Below are 16,444 nucleotides of genomic sequence, written 5' to 3'. Positions count from 1 at the left end.
TTTCTTAATAAAGGCTTATTATGCAGCTCATTATGCGGGTCTTTGTCTTCTCAGGTGTAAATCAAAATGATATTCATGATAGTTGACGCCTACTCGCATATGACTTTTACAAACAAAAAGTGTCTTAGAAAATTTAAATCAAAATATTGTTTTCTGTGACCTAGTAAACAAGATGATTTTCACATCATTTATTTATAGAAACATTCTAGGCTAAAAGCTCCAGTTCTCAAAAGTCCCAGGAACCAATGTTCTGTATCTGTTTTATGGCCTTACTCAAGTGATTTAACATTTTTAGTTTTTCACTAACCATGCATAACACATGCTGCTCACATATTATTATAGCCTAGTTTGTGCTTATTACAGTGATATTTAGATGTTTATAAGCAGCTGAAAAAAGCACAAATGCAGGGCATTACAAAATTTCTCCAGGCCCCAAAAATACCCCTAGACCTTAGATGGTGTAACTTTGAAAAGCACATATTTCAAAGTGGAGGGATTAAGGATTTTTTTATGTAGGTGTTATGAGTTCTATGCACTGGAGTTTACTGAATAAAATATATAAGCCATAAAAGGATGTGTGAAAACATGGAAACATATCAGAACTGGTATACAAAATAATAATAATAATAAATATAGTTGCAAGAAGCAATTAAGGGACCAAGCTCTACAGAGGCAAAATGGTGAGCAAGCACGGCAGTGAGCAACAGATCAACTGCAAAAATGAGTGATTAAAGATGTAAAGATGATTTTAGGCAAAATCACTAAAAAGTCATAAACACAATCACAAGTTATATGATTCAATGGTTTGTCTCTTTTGACCAATAGGTGGCACAGTTATCAAATTGATGTGGTGTGGTGACACACAATAATTTTTTTCTATGAATATGTCAAAGCTTTGCCAGAGATATAGCCTCAGATACAGTTTGACATAATGCCATGAAATTCGTTGATCCAGTAAATGAGAACCAATTTGTTGAATGGACATGAAATCCATAACTCAGCATCATCTGAAGATGACCTTATTTGAATTTCATTAAAATTGGACCAACAGTCAAGGAGGAGTTTGAAAAGTAGATTTTTAAAGGAAATCAAAATGGTGGACCTAAAGTTTGGCCAATTATAGAATAATTGGTATCAGTGTTCTTGGCATGACCAAAGGAATCTATCAAGATGATTTTCATGACAACAGGTATAACTAATTAAAAAAAATGTTTTTTATTTTTTATTTGACCCCTTTTCATTGTTATTTTTTTGACAACACAAAACTTTTTGAGTACCTTCGTGACACGATACAGAAGACACTTGCCAAGTTTTGTAAATACGCCAATGCATTTGTAAATTATTGCAATTTACGTCAATATATAAAATGGCCAATGACCAAAATGAATGACATGGGTAAATTGGGTATTGTTTAACTTGGTGGTGTATCAAATCTAAAGAGATTTTTGGCCATTTTTGGTTCAGAAACTATAAGCAAGTCTATAAGCAGGTTGATGCACCAACATATAGTGCAACTATGCCTCCAACAACCAAAAATAAAGCTATAAAAGGCCATATGTAACTTTAGCCTATATATTATTGTTCAGATGGTATATTGTTCAGAAGGGTTTGACAAAATACCTTGATTTCCATTACTTCTTGTCTGCATGGTTTTAAGATGATCCATTTGATGAATTATTATTATTATAATTTTTTGTATAAATGAAAAATGGAACAAGCAGTATTGGAGCAGACATTAATTTTTGAGATCATATTTCAGCATTTAAAACAATTACATTTTTAACTTAAGTAATTTGCATTGGTTCTTAATTTAAAAGGAAGGGCTGTGTTTCATTCAGAAGTGATCATCCCTTTAGCAGTTTTGGAGGATAGTAGAGTGCATGACTCAAAGGCAGGGGTCATTCAAATTATTATTTCTTTTCTTTTTGAAAAAAAAATGGTTTGGAACAACCCTTTAACATGGCTGCAGTATGTTCTCTCCCTCCGAAAGCATCACTAAACCGCTTGGAACACCGGCCAGAAGTCAGTCACTGGTGAGTTTCTTTCTTTCTTTCTTGCAACAGGAAAGAGCGCAATGGGGGTCATGTGCAACAGACTTCCCTATTCTGTAAAACAGGTCTCGCTGCTTCCGGTTCAAGTGTTTTGTATGTGCTCCATTAAATATGGAGCTGTTTAACTCAAGATGCATAGAACTTTAGTTGTATGCCGTGGCTCTTTATTGGTCAGGTTGAACCTGCAATCTCCATGAGTGCAATACATAGTTTTTTTCACTGATAGCTTTTTTTTGTTAAAATTGGCAGTGACCAGAATCACACAGAAAGACCAAAGCAAAAACAGACATTCAGACACAGAACGCACATTTCAAAGTACAATAACTCTCTGTAGCATTGTATTTCAGAGATTATGTGAACTCAGCATATTTCCTAAATATCTGCAAACATATTATGGCATTTTTTATAGTTAGTACACTCAAAAAAACGATGTACTGCACTTTTAAACAAATCACAAATGTGGAAGTGTTTTCCTGTGTAATGCAAACACGTGACCGTGGCGTCTGCTGAGATGGGGACACCTTGAACCCATCCCCCATTCAACGCGTTTCTAAATTTGAAGGTGTTTCTAAAAAGCACCCAATGTCCTGCAGAGTTAGCCTCCAACCTTTCCCAACACAGCCTGGCAGTTTCCAGGAATCCTGAAGTATCAAGTAGATTGAAACTAAGCTCTGCAGGGTGGTTGTCCTCTAGGAACTGGCATTGAGCAGTAAATATTATGTTGTCATATAACAGTATTTTAGAATCTACAATTTAAAACGACTGAATTAATGGTTTTTTTCCTGCGGTTCAATTGTATTCTTGGTGCGAAAGTTGCCCACAAACAGCCCTTGAACTGCAGCGAGGAGATTTGTCCAGTTACTCAGTCCAGACCAGATCATTGAATCTAGTGTTGTGGGTGAGTGGTGGTTGCCACTTCTTTCAAAATGCATCGATTTAGGTCAAATGCAGGCCAGTGCAATCTTGAACTACATGTATATTTGTTTCTGTGGTCCTGCTTCTTGCATGGTTACAGATATGATATATGTCCTGGGTTCCAACAGCTTTCTCTTTCAGTGTCTACATTAATCTGTATCTTACATGCATTGAAGAATTAAACTTACAGTAACCAACCAGACGCCCATGTACAACTGGGATGAGGCAGAAATACTTATCAGATGAGCATTTGTTCAGCTCACCAAATCTGCATTATTAATATAATGATTCAAACTTAGTTTTATTTGCTTTTCTTTCCATTTTTACAGTTTAATCTAACATACGTGTTCTTTAATTTCTGGACTGGTAGATGCCTCACAACAAGGCACTGTCATTCTTTATTATAGAAATGGTACACTGACCTGTGGCTTTTTGTTGGAAAAGCAGACAGTTATTTTTATGTAATGTGGAGGAAATTAATCATTTTAAATTCATAACAAACATTCATTTTCCTTTCATTTAAATGCTTAACATTTTATATGCTTTTGAGAACAAAATGTGTTTTGCAATAACGGATGCACATAGACAAGTCAGCTAGACATCAGTCTGATTATGAAAATAACAAAAAAAAAAAACATGACTTGAGTAAAAAGCTGAAGTAATCAAAAACCAAATTTGTTTTGCCTGTAAAAGAGGGGAAGTTTGCTGAATTGCACATAAGAAGAACCAGTTATATCCAACCAGGTCTCCAACCTTATTTCATTTCAGAGCTGCTTTTTAAAACTGAAAGTGGCTGAGAGCTATGTTTGTTTTACATTAAGTGTTTACCTCTGACTGACATTTCTCCAGAACACAGTGTTATAAGAAATACTGTCCATTTAAGCTCCAGACAAGCTGACATTTTTGCTTGTTTATTTTTGGTAGTCACATGATTAAAAAAATAAGGCAATCATCGAAATGAATGTTAAGATGTATAGAAGGTTTGTTTTTCTCAAAATCTTGCATGTCTCCATAAAGTAGTTATCCCATTAACATAGGCTATGATTTTCTAATAGTTCTTTTACTGTTCATTTTCCAAGACATACATTTTTCTTGTATAATTTCTTTCCTAGTAGAGATCCTGAGACCTGTTCTGTCTATTAGCTTACTCTTTTTATTGAGCTTACGGTTATAAAATATGTAGACCGGGGGCCTATAACAGATGTTTGTGTTTAATATTGCTGAAGGATCCTCCTGCTGTTGCAAAAATACCAATCAAATCGAAGCAGCATCACTTTTGCCTCCACCTTCAGGGACTAAATATTAAGGCTATTCCTTCAGGAAATGAATGAAAGTGTTATCAAAATCATTACGTACATTATATAGCTATTTACATGCGAATTAATAATAACATGATAATTCACCACACTTTTAAATAATGTTAATGTTGTATGTATGACATGACTGCTGGTGGGAGGAGCTCTATCTCTTTCTTTTTTCAGGGGACTCACAGATATGCTGTACACCACTATTAAAATATGTTTTTCGACTCTAGAAGATCATTTTTAGACTTTTAAACTGGTGATTTAGGACTTGACTCAAAATATGGACCAGTTACCCAGTGTCTCTCCAAGCAAAGTCATGGTTCTAGTTATTTTCTGCCTTAAAGTATCATATGGTAAGTACTTTGTATTTCAGAACACATTTTTGAAAGAGTAATTTGCCGTCAGTAGCTATATTTATTACTGGAAAGATCTACAGGGTATATATATATATGCTATTTTTGTGATGCATACGATCATAAATGTTCAATATAATATGTAACAACATTGGCATATGTGGTTTTTGATAGTTGATAAAATACAAATAGGCAGCAGATTCCAATTTAATCTAATAATACAGCAAACTAGGTTTTATTAAAAACAAAATAATTTCCTGTGAAAATGTATTGTCCAAAAACAAATATTTGATCAAAATGTCTAATTTGTCAAATCTAATCTGTAGTACTGAGTGCGCAAGAGTGTTGTTCAAGTTGAAAGTGACTGCTGTTATGATAATAGATACTGTATGGACAGTAATTAGTAAATCTTAGTTTGTCATTGTACAACATTTTTTTGATTTTACCATTAAAATGATGTGTTTTGTTTAATAAAAAAATCTCTAATTTGGTTCATCATTAATTTTGAGTTAAGAGTTTGCTGTCATTGATTCTTTGCACAGTACTTGATGTTATCTTAATTGAGCCAGTCTTGTTCTGATGTGTTGGTGTTTCTTCACAGCTATACAGTGTGTGGGCCCTGTGTGAACAACGCTGCCTGTGTCACTTTCCACAAGAGAACAGGCTATTGCAGGTAAGATATACCGACTCAAGAAAGGAACCCGGTACCATACTGATACTTCTACTGACTTCTTGCAATTTTAACCATACAATACTTAATATTTCTTATAAATGGGAATGTGATTTTTTAAAATAATGTTTAAAAACCCATAACACTTCAAGGCAAATTACAACAACAAGATACATACTGGCCATTAATACATTTATAACAAAAGCTAATTTTGAGCATAATTCAAATGTTGGTACAGAATTTCATAGGTGGAGTTTGGGGGAGGGGGGAAGGGCTAATAATGAGACCCAGTAATCATTTTGTCTGAGCAATGAATAAAATATAAAAATTAAAGAATTAACATTTTCTAATTTTATTTGTATTATCTTATTATTTTAGTATAGAATAAGTACATTTTGGGCATTGGGAATACAAATGGGATTCGAAAGTTTTACATTCAAGCTACCCATAAAATTTAAAGTGAAAAGTACTTCAAAAGCATCTGGAATGCAATAATATTTTTTAAAGCTGTTTGTAAAGCATTAGCTACATGGATAGAAAATAATAAATAAAAAAAGGCTAATAAATAATTTACATATCAGACAAAATTGCATCGCTGCAAATCCTTTAAATTGTAAGGTATTCAGAACAAAGCAACATAAAAATCTGAAAATATAAGCAGCTTTACAATTATAGGACAAAGTTTTAAATGCTATTATAATTTGTTTTATTTTTTAAGTGTACAGAATTATTAAATAAAACACAAATCATAATTGGGCCTGTTATAGGCTTTTCCTTATTTTTTATATTTAAGACATCCATCAATCATGGTGATATAAAATGACTCGCCATCTCCTCATTGGATCTGCCTTTAGAGAGAAAAAGCACTGATTACATAATGAAAGAGTTTCTATTTTCAATTTAACTTTTTTCATTTTAAAGCAGTAATTTAAAGCTTTCCGTGTATTTTTTTTTATCATGTCTGTGAGGCAGTTCGCTGGGTTTAGGTTCATCATTGTGAAGCGCCCCTGTTCAAGCCCGAGATGGCAGAAAGCATTTGTTTTCTTTATTTTATAAAAGCAAAAATGCAGCATGCAGCACCGTGCTTCAGCTTCCACTCTCGGGACAAATGATAGGATATGCAACAGCACACATTTATATAGGTTAACAATTTAAACAAACACTGTGAAATGCTTGAACTGTTTTATATTCAATTTTAAGGTCATAAAGTCATTGTGTTCAGGACTCCATCTAATCATGTTTCTATGTGTTTCAGGTGTGCTTCTGGTTTGTTAGGCGAGTACTGTCAGCACAAGGACCTGTGTTACGTGGGATATTGTCTAATGGAGGAGAATGCACTGTGAGTGTGGACAGTGTACCTGGGAGCCCCAGATGTGTGTGTCCTCTGGGTTTCACAGGCCAGTGCTCTGAGATGAATTACGTGCCCGGCTTTTCATCCCCCTGCCTCAATGGTGGAACCTGCCGGCAGATGACAGACAGGGTGGCAGTGGCTTAGTGGTTCATGTAGGTTGTCTACAAACCGGAAGGTTGGTGGTTCAATCCCCGGCTCCACCTGACCAAGTGTCGAGGTGTCCTTGAGCAAGACGCCTAACCCCAGCTGCTCCCAACGAGCTGGATTCAGCCTTGCATGGCTGACATTGCAGTCGGTGTGTGAATGAGTGGGTGAATGTGAGGCAATTTGTAAAGCACTTTGGATGACCATGGGGTCTGTTGAAAGCGCTATATAAATGCAGTCCGTTTACCAGACACAACTTCTATATGCCACTGCCTGCCAGGTTAGTTCCAGAGGGGAGGAAATATAAATCTGTTTTGATAATAACATAAAATACTATAAGTCATATTTAACAAATACTTACTTTATCAGTAGACCAACAGCTTGCATCCACTTCATCTTTCTAATGAATCAGCTTGTTATTTAAAAAGAATAAATGCAACAAAGCATCTAAACTTGCATATAAAAATGTAAAAAAATGTTAGTGACTGAACATTTTTATGATGCTGAAAAGTTAAAGAGATACTGTAACATGGACTACCACATACTGATAGAAATTAACCTGTGATGTGTGTCAGGTGATTAAGTTTCATGTTTCAAGAACATTCTTCAGAGGCATTTGTTACATGTAGGGTAAAATAAATACATCTTTATGAATTAATAAACAACACTCACTTGCTGATTTGACATACACATTCTTAATGTATTCCTTAAACTGTCCCAATTCATCAGCAACATTTTCTCATTAGTCCCAGCTGTATTTCTTTTGAAGCAATGTGGCAGATGAATTTATTCAGGTGAGAGTTCAGTGACCGTGTTCAAAATTCCAATTGTCTTTTTGTAGGATTCACTTCTCTTGCTTACCTCTGTAACAGGTTTTTTTTACAAATGTTCTACCTGACATTGCAATATCACAATCCAGTTCTGACGACTCATCCGGTTGTTTATTATTATGTTTATTATTAAGTTTATCATACATTTTTATGATACACTTAATTAAACAATGTGTTAATGCTAACTATTGAGACCTCAACTATGTTAATACTACTGTAAGTTAGAAAACAATTCAGTAAATCAACTAATACCTACTGCTATGTCCTAATAAGAAGTGGTGGTGATTGCCTTTTTTTGTTTTGTTTGCTTCACCATAATGTGCATAATTTCTTAAGCCTGCTTTAAAATACAATAACACTGAAAACTGGAGTAATTCCTGCTGAAAATTAAAGGTTTTTACTGTATTTTTATCAAATAAATGCAAATATATTTCGAAACTGGATATAATAAAGGTTTAGAATATGGTCAGAATAAGGCATTGTCATGTGGTTTATAAGTATAGCCAATATTCAACTAGTTAATGTTGAATAGTGTTACTGTTCCCTAATCGAAAGTGTTACCATGTCTGGTTTTATAACTCGAAACAAATAAGTGTAAGCTGAATCTTTCTTGCAATAAGGTTTTGGAGGAGCAAACATTGAGGTGAATATTGATGATTGTCCGAATCACCGCTGTCAGAATGGATGTGGATGAATGCAGACTGACAAACCCCTGTCAGAATGGAGGCACATGCAGTAACACGAGCAACAGCTACAACTGCGTATGTGTGAACGGCTGGAGTGGCTCTGAATGCTCTGAAAACATTGATGACTGCGCAACTAAGGCCTGTGCTGCTGGCTCCGCTTGCATCGACCGCGTGGCTTCCTTCAGTTGCAGCTGCCCTCCTGGCAAGACTGGTCAGTAAAAACTACCACAAGACCTAAAAAATTACTCTTGGTCACTTCATTCATGAGCTCAAATGACTCTTACACCAAATCTCAACAATATAGACAACAATTAAAAAATGTACAATTAAATAATGCATCTCTATGAAGTATTTTATACTGATTTTGAAATATTAATCACATAAATCTGTTAAGATTCATAAATGTATTTTTATTCAGAGTTAGTTATTTGTTTTTCATTATAATTTGATCGTTCTTTACCGTAGAACACTATAAAACCATCTCAGAACAGTTGTAGTAATCCTAGTGATTGTTTTTGTGTTCAAGGTTTGCTGTGTCGTATTGATGATGCCTGCACCAGTAACCCATGCAAGATGGAAGCTCTATGTTACAAAAAAACCCTTTTATAAAGAATATCTCTTTGGATTTGAAACTTTAGTCTTTGCAACTTTATAGATCTTCTTTTTGCACCAAGAGCTTGCAAAAAAATAAAATCGCATCATATCACCCCTTAAGAAAGTTACAGACAGAGTCTCAAATGACGATAAGTTCACGCTGTGTGTTAAAGATTGTTGGATCCGACACTGACACATCTGTTTTATGAACTACAGGGAAGTTTGTCTGCACATGTCCGAAGTGTAAATGAAAGAGTAAAAGTGTTTTTCTGTATACTGCATGTCTTTGTGAAATCCCTCCTTTCTTATGTGGTGCAGAACAGTATAAAGCAGTAGTGCATCCCGAACCAGTGAATTAGTATTTATCAACAGAGGTTAGCCTAATGTTAATTCAGTTTTGGGTTGAGCTGTTGAGCTATGTTAGGTAAGGTTTCAGATGGGCATTCATGTCAAATATAGACTGAACAGACATTTTGAAACTTTCAGTTATTGTCTTGGTGTAAAAGTTGCCCAACAAACAGCACTTGTACTGCAGCAAGGAGATTTGTGGTCATGTTCAGTTACTCTATCCAGACCGGATCACTGAGGGGAGAGTGGAGTGGTGGCCTGCAATATTTTTCAAAAAGCAGAGATGTGGGTCAATGCATTCTGGTGCAGTCTAGAAATACATCTGTATATAAGTCGCTTAGGATAAAAGTGTCTGCTAAATTACTAAACGTATCTGTGGTCCTGCCTTTTTCACAATTGCAGAAGTTATATCTGACCTGGGTTCCAACAGCTCTCTCTGTGTTTACTTTTACATGTGTTTGACATGCATTGAAGAATTAAAACCACATTAACTAACCAGATGCCCATGTACCACCTGGATGTGGCTAAAATACTTCAGAAGAGATATTGTTCAACTCACAAAACCTACAGTATAGATGGAACTACGTTTTTATTTGCTTTTCTTTCCGTTTTAATAGTTCACACTAACAGAAGTGTTTTTCAATCTGTGGACTGGTTGAGTTCCAGTTACCTGTGGCTTTTTGGGTTTTCATTGCCAAAAAGCATGTCAGGCTTTTTATGTAACTTCACATGAATGTGCTTTCTAGTTAACTAGAACATTATTTGGAAAGCATGACCTGATAAACTCGGATAGTCATTTCTAACATGACACACTTAACGAAAGGTTACTTAAATATCATATAGCTAGTCTGTTCACTCGGTCATTTTTAGGTCATGTTTGCTAGATTCTTCTGACATAAATCAGTTGTGGGGGGGGGGGGGGGGGGGGGTGCATTCGCAGTTTATTTGAAAGTATCCAGTAATATGGTTACTTAAAGGAGTAGGCTATTATAGTATCACATGATATTGGTGACCCGCCCAAGTAAGTATTTTAGGACTCGGCTTTTTCATTTTGTGTGCGGTTTTTATATGTAGTATTGATTTTTTTTTTTTTAAATATAATGTTAGATTTGCAATTGCTGACTCGTGTTTCCTTGCGGTTTCAGTCGTGTTTTTAAACGTTAAAAAAATCTTCTCGAGACTTTCCGTGTTTCACTTTTTTAAAATCAGAAAGCGTTTTGCGACTCGCGAATTACTGGATCTCCTGCGTTTTTAAGAACCGCCTATTATTATCTTTTTATGTGTGCAAACCGGTACTGACGAATACAATTTTAAAGTGCTCATTGTTTCATGCCGTTTTTTTTTTCCTCCCGTGCCCATCCACCAGAGTGCGCCCAACTGCAGTTAAAAACCCTGAGATACAAAACGTCTCCAAACCTTCCTGTTGTCAGTCCGGGGCGTTAACAGTCTTCCGATATTGTACTGTTTTTAAAAAGACGGAAACCGACAAATAGAGCTGATTTTTGCGACTAGTTGCAAGAAAAGGTGCTAACAATTTTTTTTGCAGAGACAAAAAAAAATAACGCTGACGTTCCAACCCAGTTATGTCTGCGTGTGTGCAGGAAGTGGGCACAGCCGAAAAGAGAAGCTGCCACGGTAGCGTGCATCACCAACCACAATGCTCAGACTCAACTCTTCACCCCTCAGTTTCTCTTTGCAAAGGGGGAAGTGGGAGTTTGCTGAGGCTGACCTGCTGATAAACACTGCCAGGCCTTGAACTATGCAGGATTTTTTAAAAAAATTTTTTTATAGTAACTAAGGAATAGATAAGAATCGTGCGCGTTAGATTTGTGGATGCATTTTTAGCAGCTGCTGTTTTTGAAGTTCGCAGAACCATCATGCATATTTAGCAATGTTCTTCATAAAAACTCGATATGTATCACAGGCACCAGATGATGGAGCTGATTTTTAGTTCGTGACCTTGCTGTCACCATCACCATGTTATCTATGACCTCCCACACACTTTGTTAAACAGAAAAGATCACCTTAATAGGCTCTGTTTTAAAAAACATTAACACCTAGAGACATACATACTCCAGTTACAGACTGATTGGTTGATTAAAACAAGTACTAAACCTAGTTAAATCATTCTCCTTTTAAGATTAAGAAAATTAACTCTGTGCCACTGTGATCTGAGAAAAAGGTGTATCTGTTTTTCTATCTCATGTTCACCTTCACAGAAGACCCATATCTAACACTGTGGGAAGCTGTGTGAGAGGGGAAGTGTTTGCACACTGTTTATCATCTACGCTCTTTCTCTAGTGATACAGACAGGGCAGAATAAGAGCCAAGTTTACAAGATGCTGTTCAGAAAGGGCAGATTCAGAACTGATCATTTGTTAAAAGGCCGGAGGAAGGTGAGGGAACATTTTACTCTTGCTCTCTTTTCCTTCTTCCTCCGGTCTCTCTCTTTTCTGTTGCCATGGTGGTAGGGGTGCGTGACAGTCATGTGAAAACGAAGCCGATTGGATTAAAATACTTTGTGTGATCAGGGGTCGGGGATACTGCACACGAACTAAACACACCATAAACTGATTATGCACACACATAGTCTCTGAAGGGTTTGCAGTGAAAGTTAATGGCATGTGTGAACAACTATTGGAACTGTTTTTGGAGGAAACTAGAGTGAAGAAAAATATATTCAGTCATTCTGTATTAACTTAGTATTTTTATAAGGAATATGTATATCCAACTGTGTGAAATAAAATTCACTTAATACTGTCCTTGATACATGGAAAAATATAAAATGGTAAAAATGTACTATGATAACAGCGCTTTCTGCCAAAATACCATAGTTACTACTAGTTACTTTTACTGTAAAACAATATGTATTTCTAATACAAAAGGATATTAGACATGTACACAAAGACAGCCTTTCAATAAAGGTTTGAGGATTTTTTGGGAACACTTTACAATAAAGGCTTAATTTGTTAACCTTTAGGTAGTCAACATGAATTAACAATGAACGATATTTATACAGCATTTAGCAATCTTAGTTAATGTTTATCTCGCATAAAAAAAAACTAAGATCAAACGTTTTTGAATTAAATGAACAAAGTTTAATGAATGTTGTAAAATATAACCGTTTTAAGTTTTATTATATTTTCTACATTTATTGTATTAAATTTAACTTAACTTGCCCTTATATGGTGCAATTACTTTTTCTAAAAATCATTGCCTGGCAGGTGATAAAATGGACAAAAATGATTTGCTTTAAAAGAGAGTCCAAGTCTCTTGCAACTTTCGCCAGCATGACAGTGATCAATGTTTTTTTCTGAAAATGCTGTTTGGATTTCTTTTAAAATTCAGTTAAGATTATTAGTGTTTGCTGGAAAAGTATTGTGTGGCCCAATTTATTTTACTGAACTGATTATTGACAATGTTGATAGATTGTATCTAATGTTTTTTTTATTTGCATGAGAACTATGTTTCAAGTCATTCTCATTTGTTATAGTGATACTTTAACCAGAGTGTCGTTCTCACACACGATGGCTTGTTTTGTAGCTATGTTGTCGTTCTGGTTGCAGTATTTATCACAGTATGACATGAACCTCAATATCAGGCTTCCTCTTTCTCCGGCTCGCTGTTCAAATTGACACTGTGATTTCACCTTTCTCCATCAGCTCTCCTGCTGTCCTGTCTCTCCTCCTGTTTCTCCTCTCTCACGCTCCCTCGATTCGCACCGCAGAGCCTGAGCAGCTGTACTCCAGTCTACAGTGGTTGTAAAAAACAGGGACGAAAGAGGAAGTTCCAAGGAAGCTTGTGAGTTATTGCCCCCCAACGTACACACGGGGGCCTGGGAACTGCCCTCCTCCCTCACCCGGCCTGAAACCAGACTGACGGCTGAAGCTTGATGCCCCTTCACCCTGTGTGTACACAATCTCCATTACATACACTGAAGGGAGTGACCCTCGTACCGAGGTCACACTAAACTTCATAATGTACAGCTCATCAGCCATATGGGAGAGTATAGCAATTGGGTTAGATATATAGATTCTTAATTTCGCTGCTTAACTATTTAAAAAAAAAGTTTTCAGGTTCAGTCATCAGCATTTGTGGCATAATGTTGATTAACCTAAAGAAAATGCTGAAAAAGATATCCAAAAGGAAATTTTCTAAAATTGTAACCATATCATTCAAACATTATAAAGAGTTCCTTTATTAGTTCGATATGAGTTTGCAAAAACAATGTGAGACCCTGGACCACAAAATCAGTCATAAGTTTAATTATTTTGTAATTTGTCAAAACAGATGCCCTTAAGAGAGTTCGAACAGTTTGCACATTGCATGAATCAGAGGTAAAAAAATAAAAATAAAAGACCGAATGCTTTGTGTCTTTACACATGAATGTATCGTCAAAAGCCACAGGGTTTAATTTGTTTTTTTTTTGTTTTTTTGTTTTTATATTTTAGCTGTTTCTAAAGAGGGATTCTTTCAAAAGTTATTTAATTTTAGTTTTACACTTTATGCCCTTTGTCAGTTCCTTATTGTAACTGCAAAAGGTAAAAACTATACCACAGATGGGGGATAATATATGAATGATATATTTCTAATGATAGCCGCTCTGTTTACCTGCAGAAGCACTTACTACAGTATGTGTCAAGCTGGTGACTGCAGATGGCAGTACTAATAGTGTCCTATGTAGATTAGCTACGCTGCTGTGGGAGTCAGTGTTCCAGTCGGAGGTGTGAATACCAGTCATGCCTGGCCTATGGCTGGATTTATGACACAATTAACCCTTGGCAAGAAAAACACTAGGCTCATCACTTTACACTTTCCCCAGTGTCATGATCTTACATGTATATTTGTGTGTGCTTGTATGTATATTGCCTGTAGTGGACTGTAAATCTGCATATATTTCAATATTTTCAGCACAGTCATCAAGTATCTTTTTTTTATTTTAATTTTCACTCTCACTTGTTCCCTCCAGGCTGGCTGAGAGGCTGCCGACCATAGAGAATTACTTTGACCTCAGTGCACTTTTAAGCCGGTGGGACCAGCCTCAGAAAATCAAAGGGTGGTTTATTCAGGATGAACTCTAAAATGATTTGCCATACCCTATGACTGTAACCCACAAACACACTCTTGTAATGGATCATCACAAGTGACCTTTCCAAGACCCCGCTGTTTTATGCACCATATGGTAATCACTTCAGTTGTGTTACATTTACATGTTCTTTTTTCTGTATGTCCATATACATTTAGCAGAATCTGTATATTTATCTTTATTCTTTCCTGATGACGCCATTATTTTACACAAGTCAAAATAATGACTTTATTTACACAAACTATCCTGTTAAAAAATGTACATATTGGTTCTTAAGATAGTGTGTTTCCTCCTCAAGCATCACACAGTATTTTGTTCTAATGTTTTATTTTATTTTATAACATTTTTATCTAATTTTGCCTTTTTATTTTATTTCATATTCTGTAAAATTTGTATGTATTTTGTCTTGTGGCATATAAGTAAATATGTCAACTAACTTCAAAGCAATGTTATTTTACATACATATACAGGTGCTGGTAATATAATTAGAATATCATAAAAATGTTGATTTATTTCACTAATTCCATTCAAAAAGTGAAACTTGCAACAGCAATGCAGACCTCAGAAAACACAGTGGACCAACACCAGCAAATTACATGGCATCGCAGGCCATCACTGACTGTGGACACTTTACACTGGACCTCAAGCAACATGGACTGTGTGCTTCTCCTCTCTTCCTCCAGACTCTGGGACCCTGATTTCTAAAGGAAATTCAAAATTTACTTCCATCTGAGAACATAACTTTGGACCACTCAGCAGCAGTCCAGTCCTTTTTAAAGTGATATGCTTCTGACGCTATCTGTTGTTCAAGAGTGGCTTGACACAGGGTATGTGACAGCTGAAACCCATGTCTTGCATACGTCTGTGTGTAGTGGTTCTTGAAGCACTGACTCCAGCTGCAGTCCACTCTTTGTGAAGCTCCCCCACATTTTTGAATGGGCTTTGTTTCACGATCCTCTCCAGGGTGCGGTTATCCCTATTGCTTGTACACTTTTTTCCTACCACATCTTTTCCTTCCCTTCGATTCTCTATTAATGTGCTTGGACACAGAGCTCTGTGAACAGCCAGCCTCTTTTGCAATGACCTTTTGTTTCTTGCCCTCCATTTGCAAGGTGTCAATTGTCATCTTTTGGATAACTGTCAGTTCAACAGTCTTCCCCATGATTGTGTAGCCTACAGAACTAGACTGAGAGACCATTTAAAGGCTTTGCAGGTCTTTTGAGATAATTAGTAGATTATAGTGTGGAACCAGGTGTCTTCAGTATTGAACCTTTTCACAATATTCTAATTCTTATTTTTCCTTAGTTGTCAGTTATAAACATCAAAATTAAAAGAAATGAAGATTTGAAATATATCAGTCTGTGTGTAATGATTCATTAATAAATATAATATACAAGTTTCACTTTTTGAATGAAATTATTCAAATAAATCAACTTTTTGATGATATTCTAATCATATGAACAGCACCTGTCTATATATGTATTCTGTGTGTGTGTGTGTGTGTATGTGTATGTGTATATATGTGTGTGTGTGTGTGTGTGTGTAACCCTTTATAATTAAAATGATAAAAATCTCAGATTCTGCAAGGAGCATGTAAACATATAAACTGTATGTGTCCCCATGCAGACTTTGACCTCAATGCCACTAATGGTGTCTTCAGGCTGAAATGATATATCCTTCGTTCTCCATGTCTGTAGGTCAACACTCATAAACATGATCGTTTTCCTTTTCCCACAGTGCTGTATAAATAGCCTTCTCACAGTGTATGTGATTGCTAAGTAGACATCACATTTGCAACAGCAAATTCCGTCCACCTGCCCCAGCCAAGACCAAAGCTCCCCTTACAGGACATGCACAGATTTCGCACAGAAAGGCTTTAACTGTCAGCTCTCTCCTTACCCCATTTTCCAGTAAGCTCTCTACTGTCTTGTCTGCTCTGAGGAAAAGAGTGGTTTTCGTGCCCTGTGTGTCAGTGGGGGCTGCAAGCTGACCCAGAGTCCTGACCACTGTGGAACGTTGAGAAGTGGTGTGGTGCTGCGTTGATCCCAACACTTGTGCAAAGTTAACCTGATTCTTGAGAACCATGCTTTTGTTCATGCCAAGATCATGACT

The 16,444-nt window shown here is 36.1% G+C and overlaps 1 protein-coding gene and 1 long non-coding RNA gene across 2 annotated transcripts; both read left to right on the top strand.

Moving 5' to 3' along the window:
• The first annotated feature begins 4,259 nt into the window (after positions 1 to 4,259).
• On the top strand, positions 4,260 to 7,446 carry LOC113108010 (uncharacterized). The gene is made up of 3 exons (XR_003292729.1): positions 4,260 to 4,623; positions 5,225 to 5,296; positions 6,549 to 7,446. It is a non-coding gene; the product is annotated as an uncharacterized LOC113108010 (long non-coding RNA).
• An 811-nt stretch (positions 7,447 to 8,257) lies between these two features.
• On the top strand, positions 8,258 to 9,232 carry LOC113108006 (neurogenic locus notch homolog protein 4-like). Its single transcript, XM_026270857.1, has 2 exons — positions 8,258 to 8,515; positions 8,831 to 9,232. The coding sequence occupies exons 1-2, from the start codon at positions 8,272 to 8,274 to the stop codon at positions 8,911 to 8,913; spliced, it is 327 nt and encodes a 108-aa protein (XP_026126642.1). The 5' UTR covers positions 8,258 to 8,271; the 3' UTR covers positions 8,914 to 9,232.
• The last annotated feature ends 7,212 nt before the right edge of the window (positions 9,233 to 16,444 follow it).

Source organism: Carassius auratus, chromosome 8 (assembly GCF_003368295.1).
Source record: "Carassius auratus strain Wakin chromosome 8, ASM336829v1, whole genome shotgun sequence".
Taxonomy (NCBI): Eukaryota; Metazoa; Chordata; class Actinopteri; order Cypriniformes; family Cyprinidae; genus Carassius; species Carassius auratus.
This window is presented reverse-complemented; position numbering and strand designations above follow the sequence as displayed.

Bases quoted from the DNA above. Each gene is read 5' to 3' on its own strand.
- LOC113108006 (XM_026270857.1), top strand. From the start codon at position 8,272: ATGATTGTCCGAATCACCGCTGTCAGAATGGATGTGGATGAATGCAGA. The intron at 8,516-8,830 runs GTCAGTAAAAAC...TTTGTGTTCAAG, and splicing joins CTGCCCTCCTGGCAAGACTG to GTTTGCTGTGTCGTATTGAT.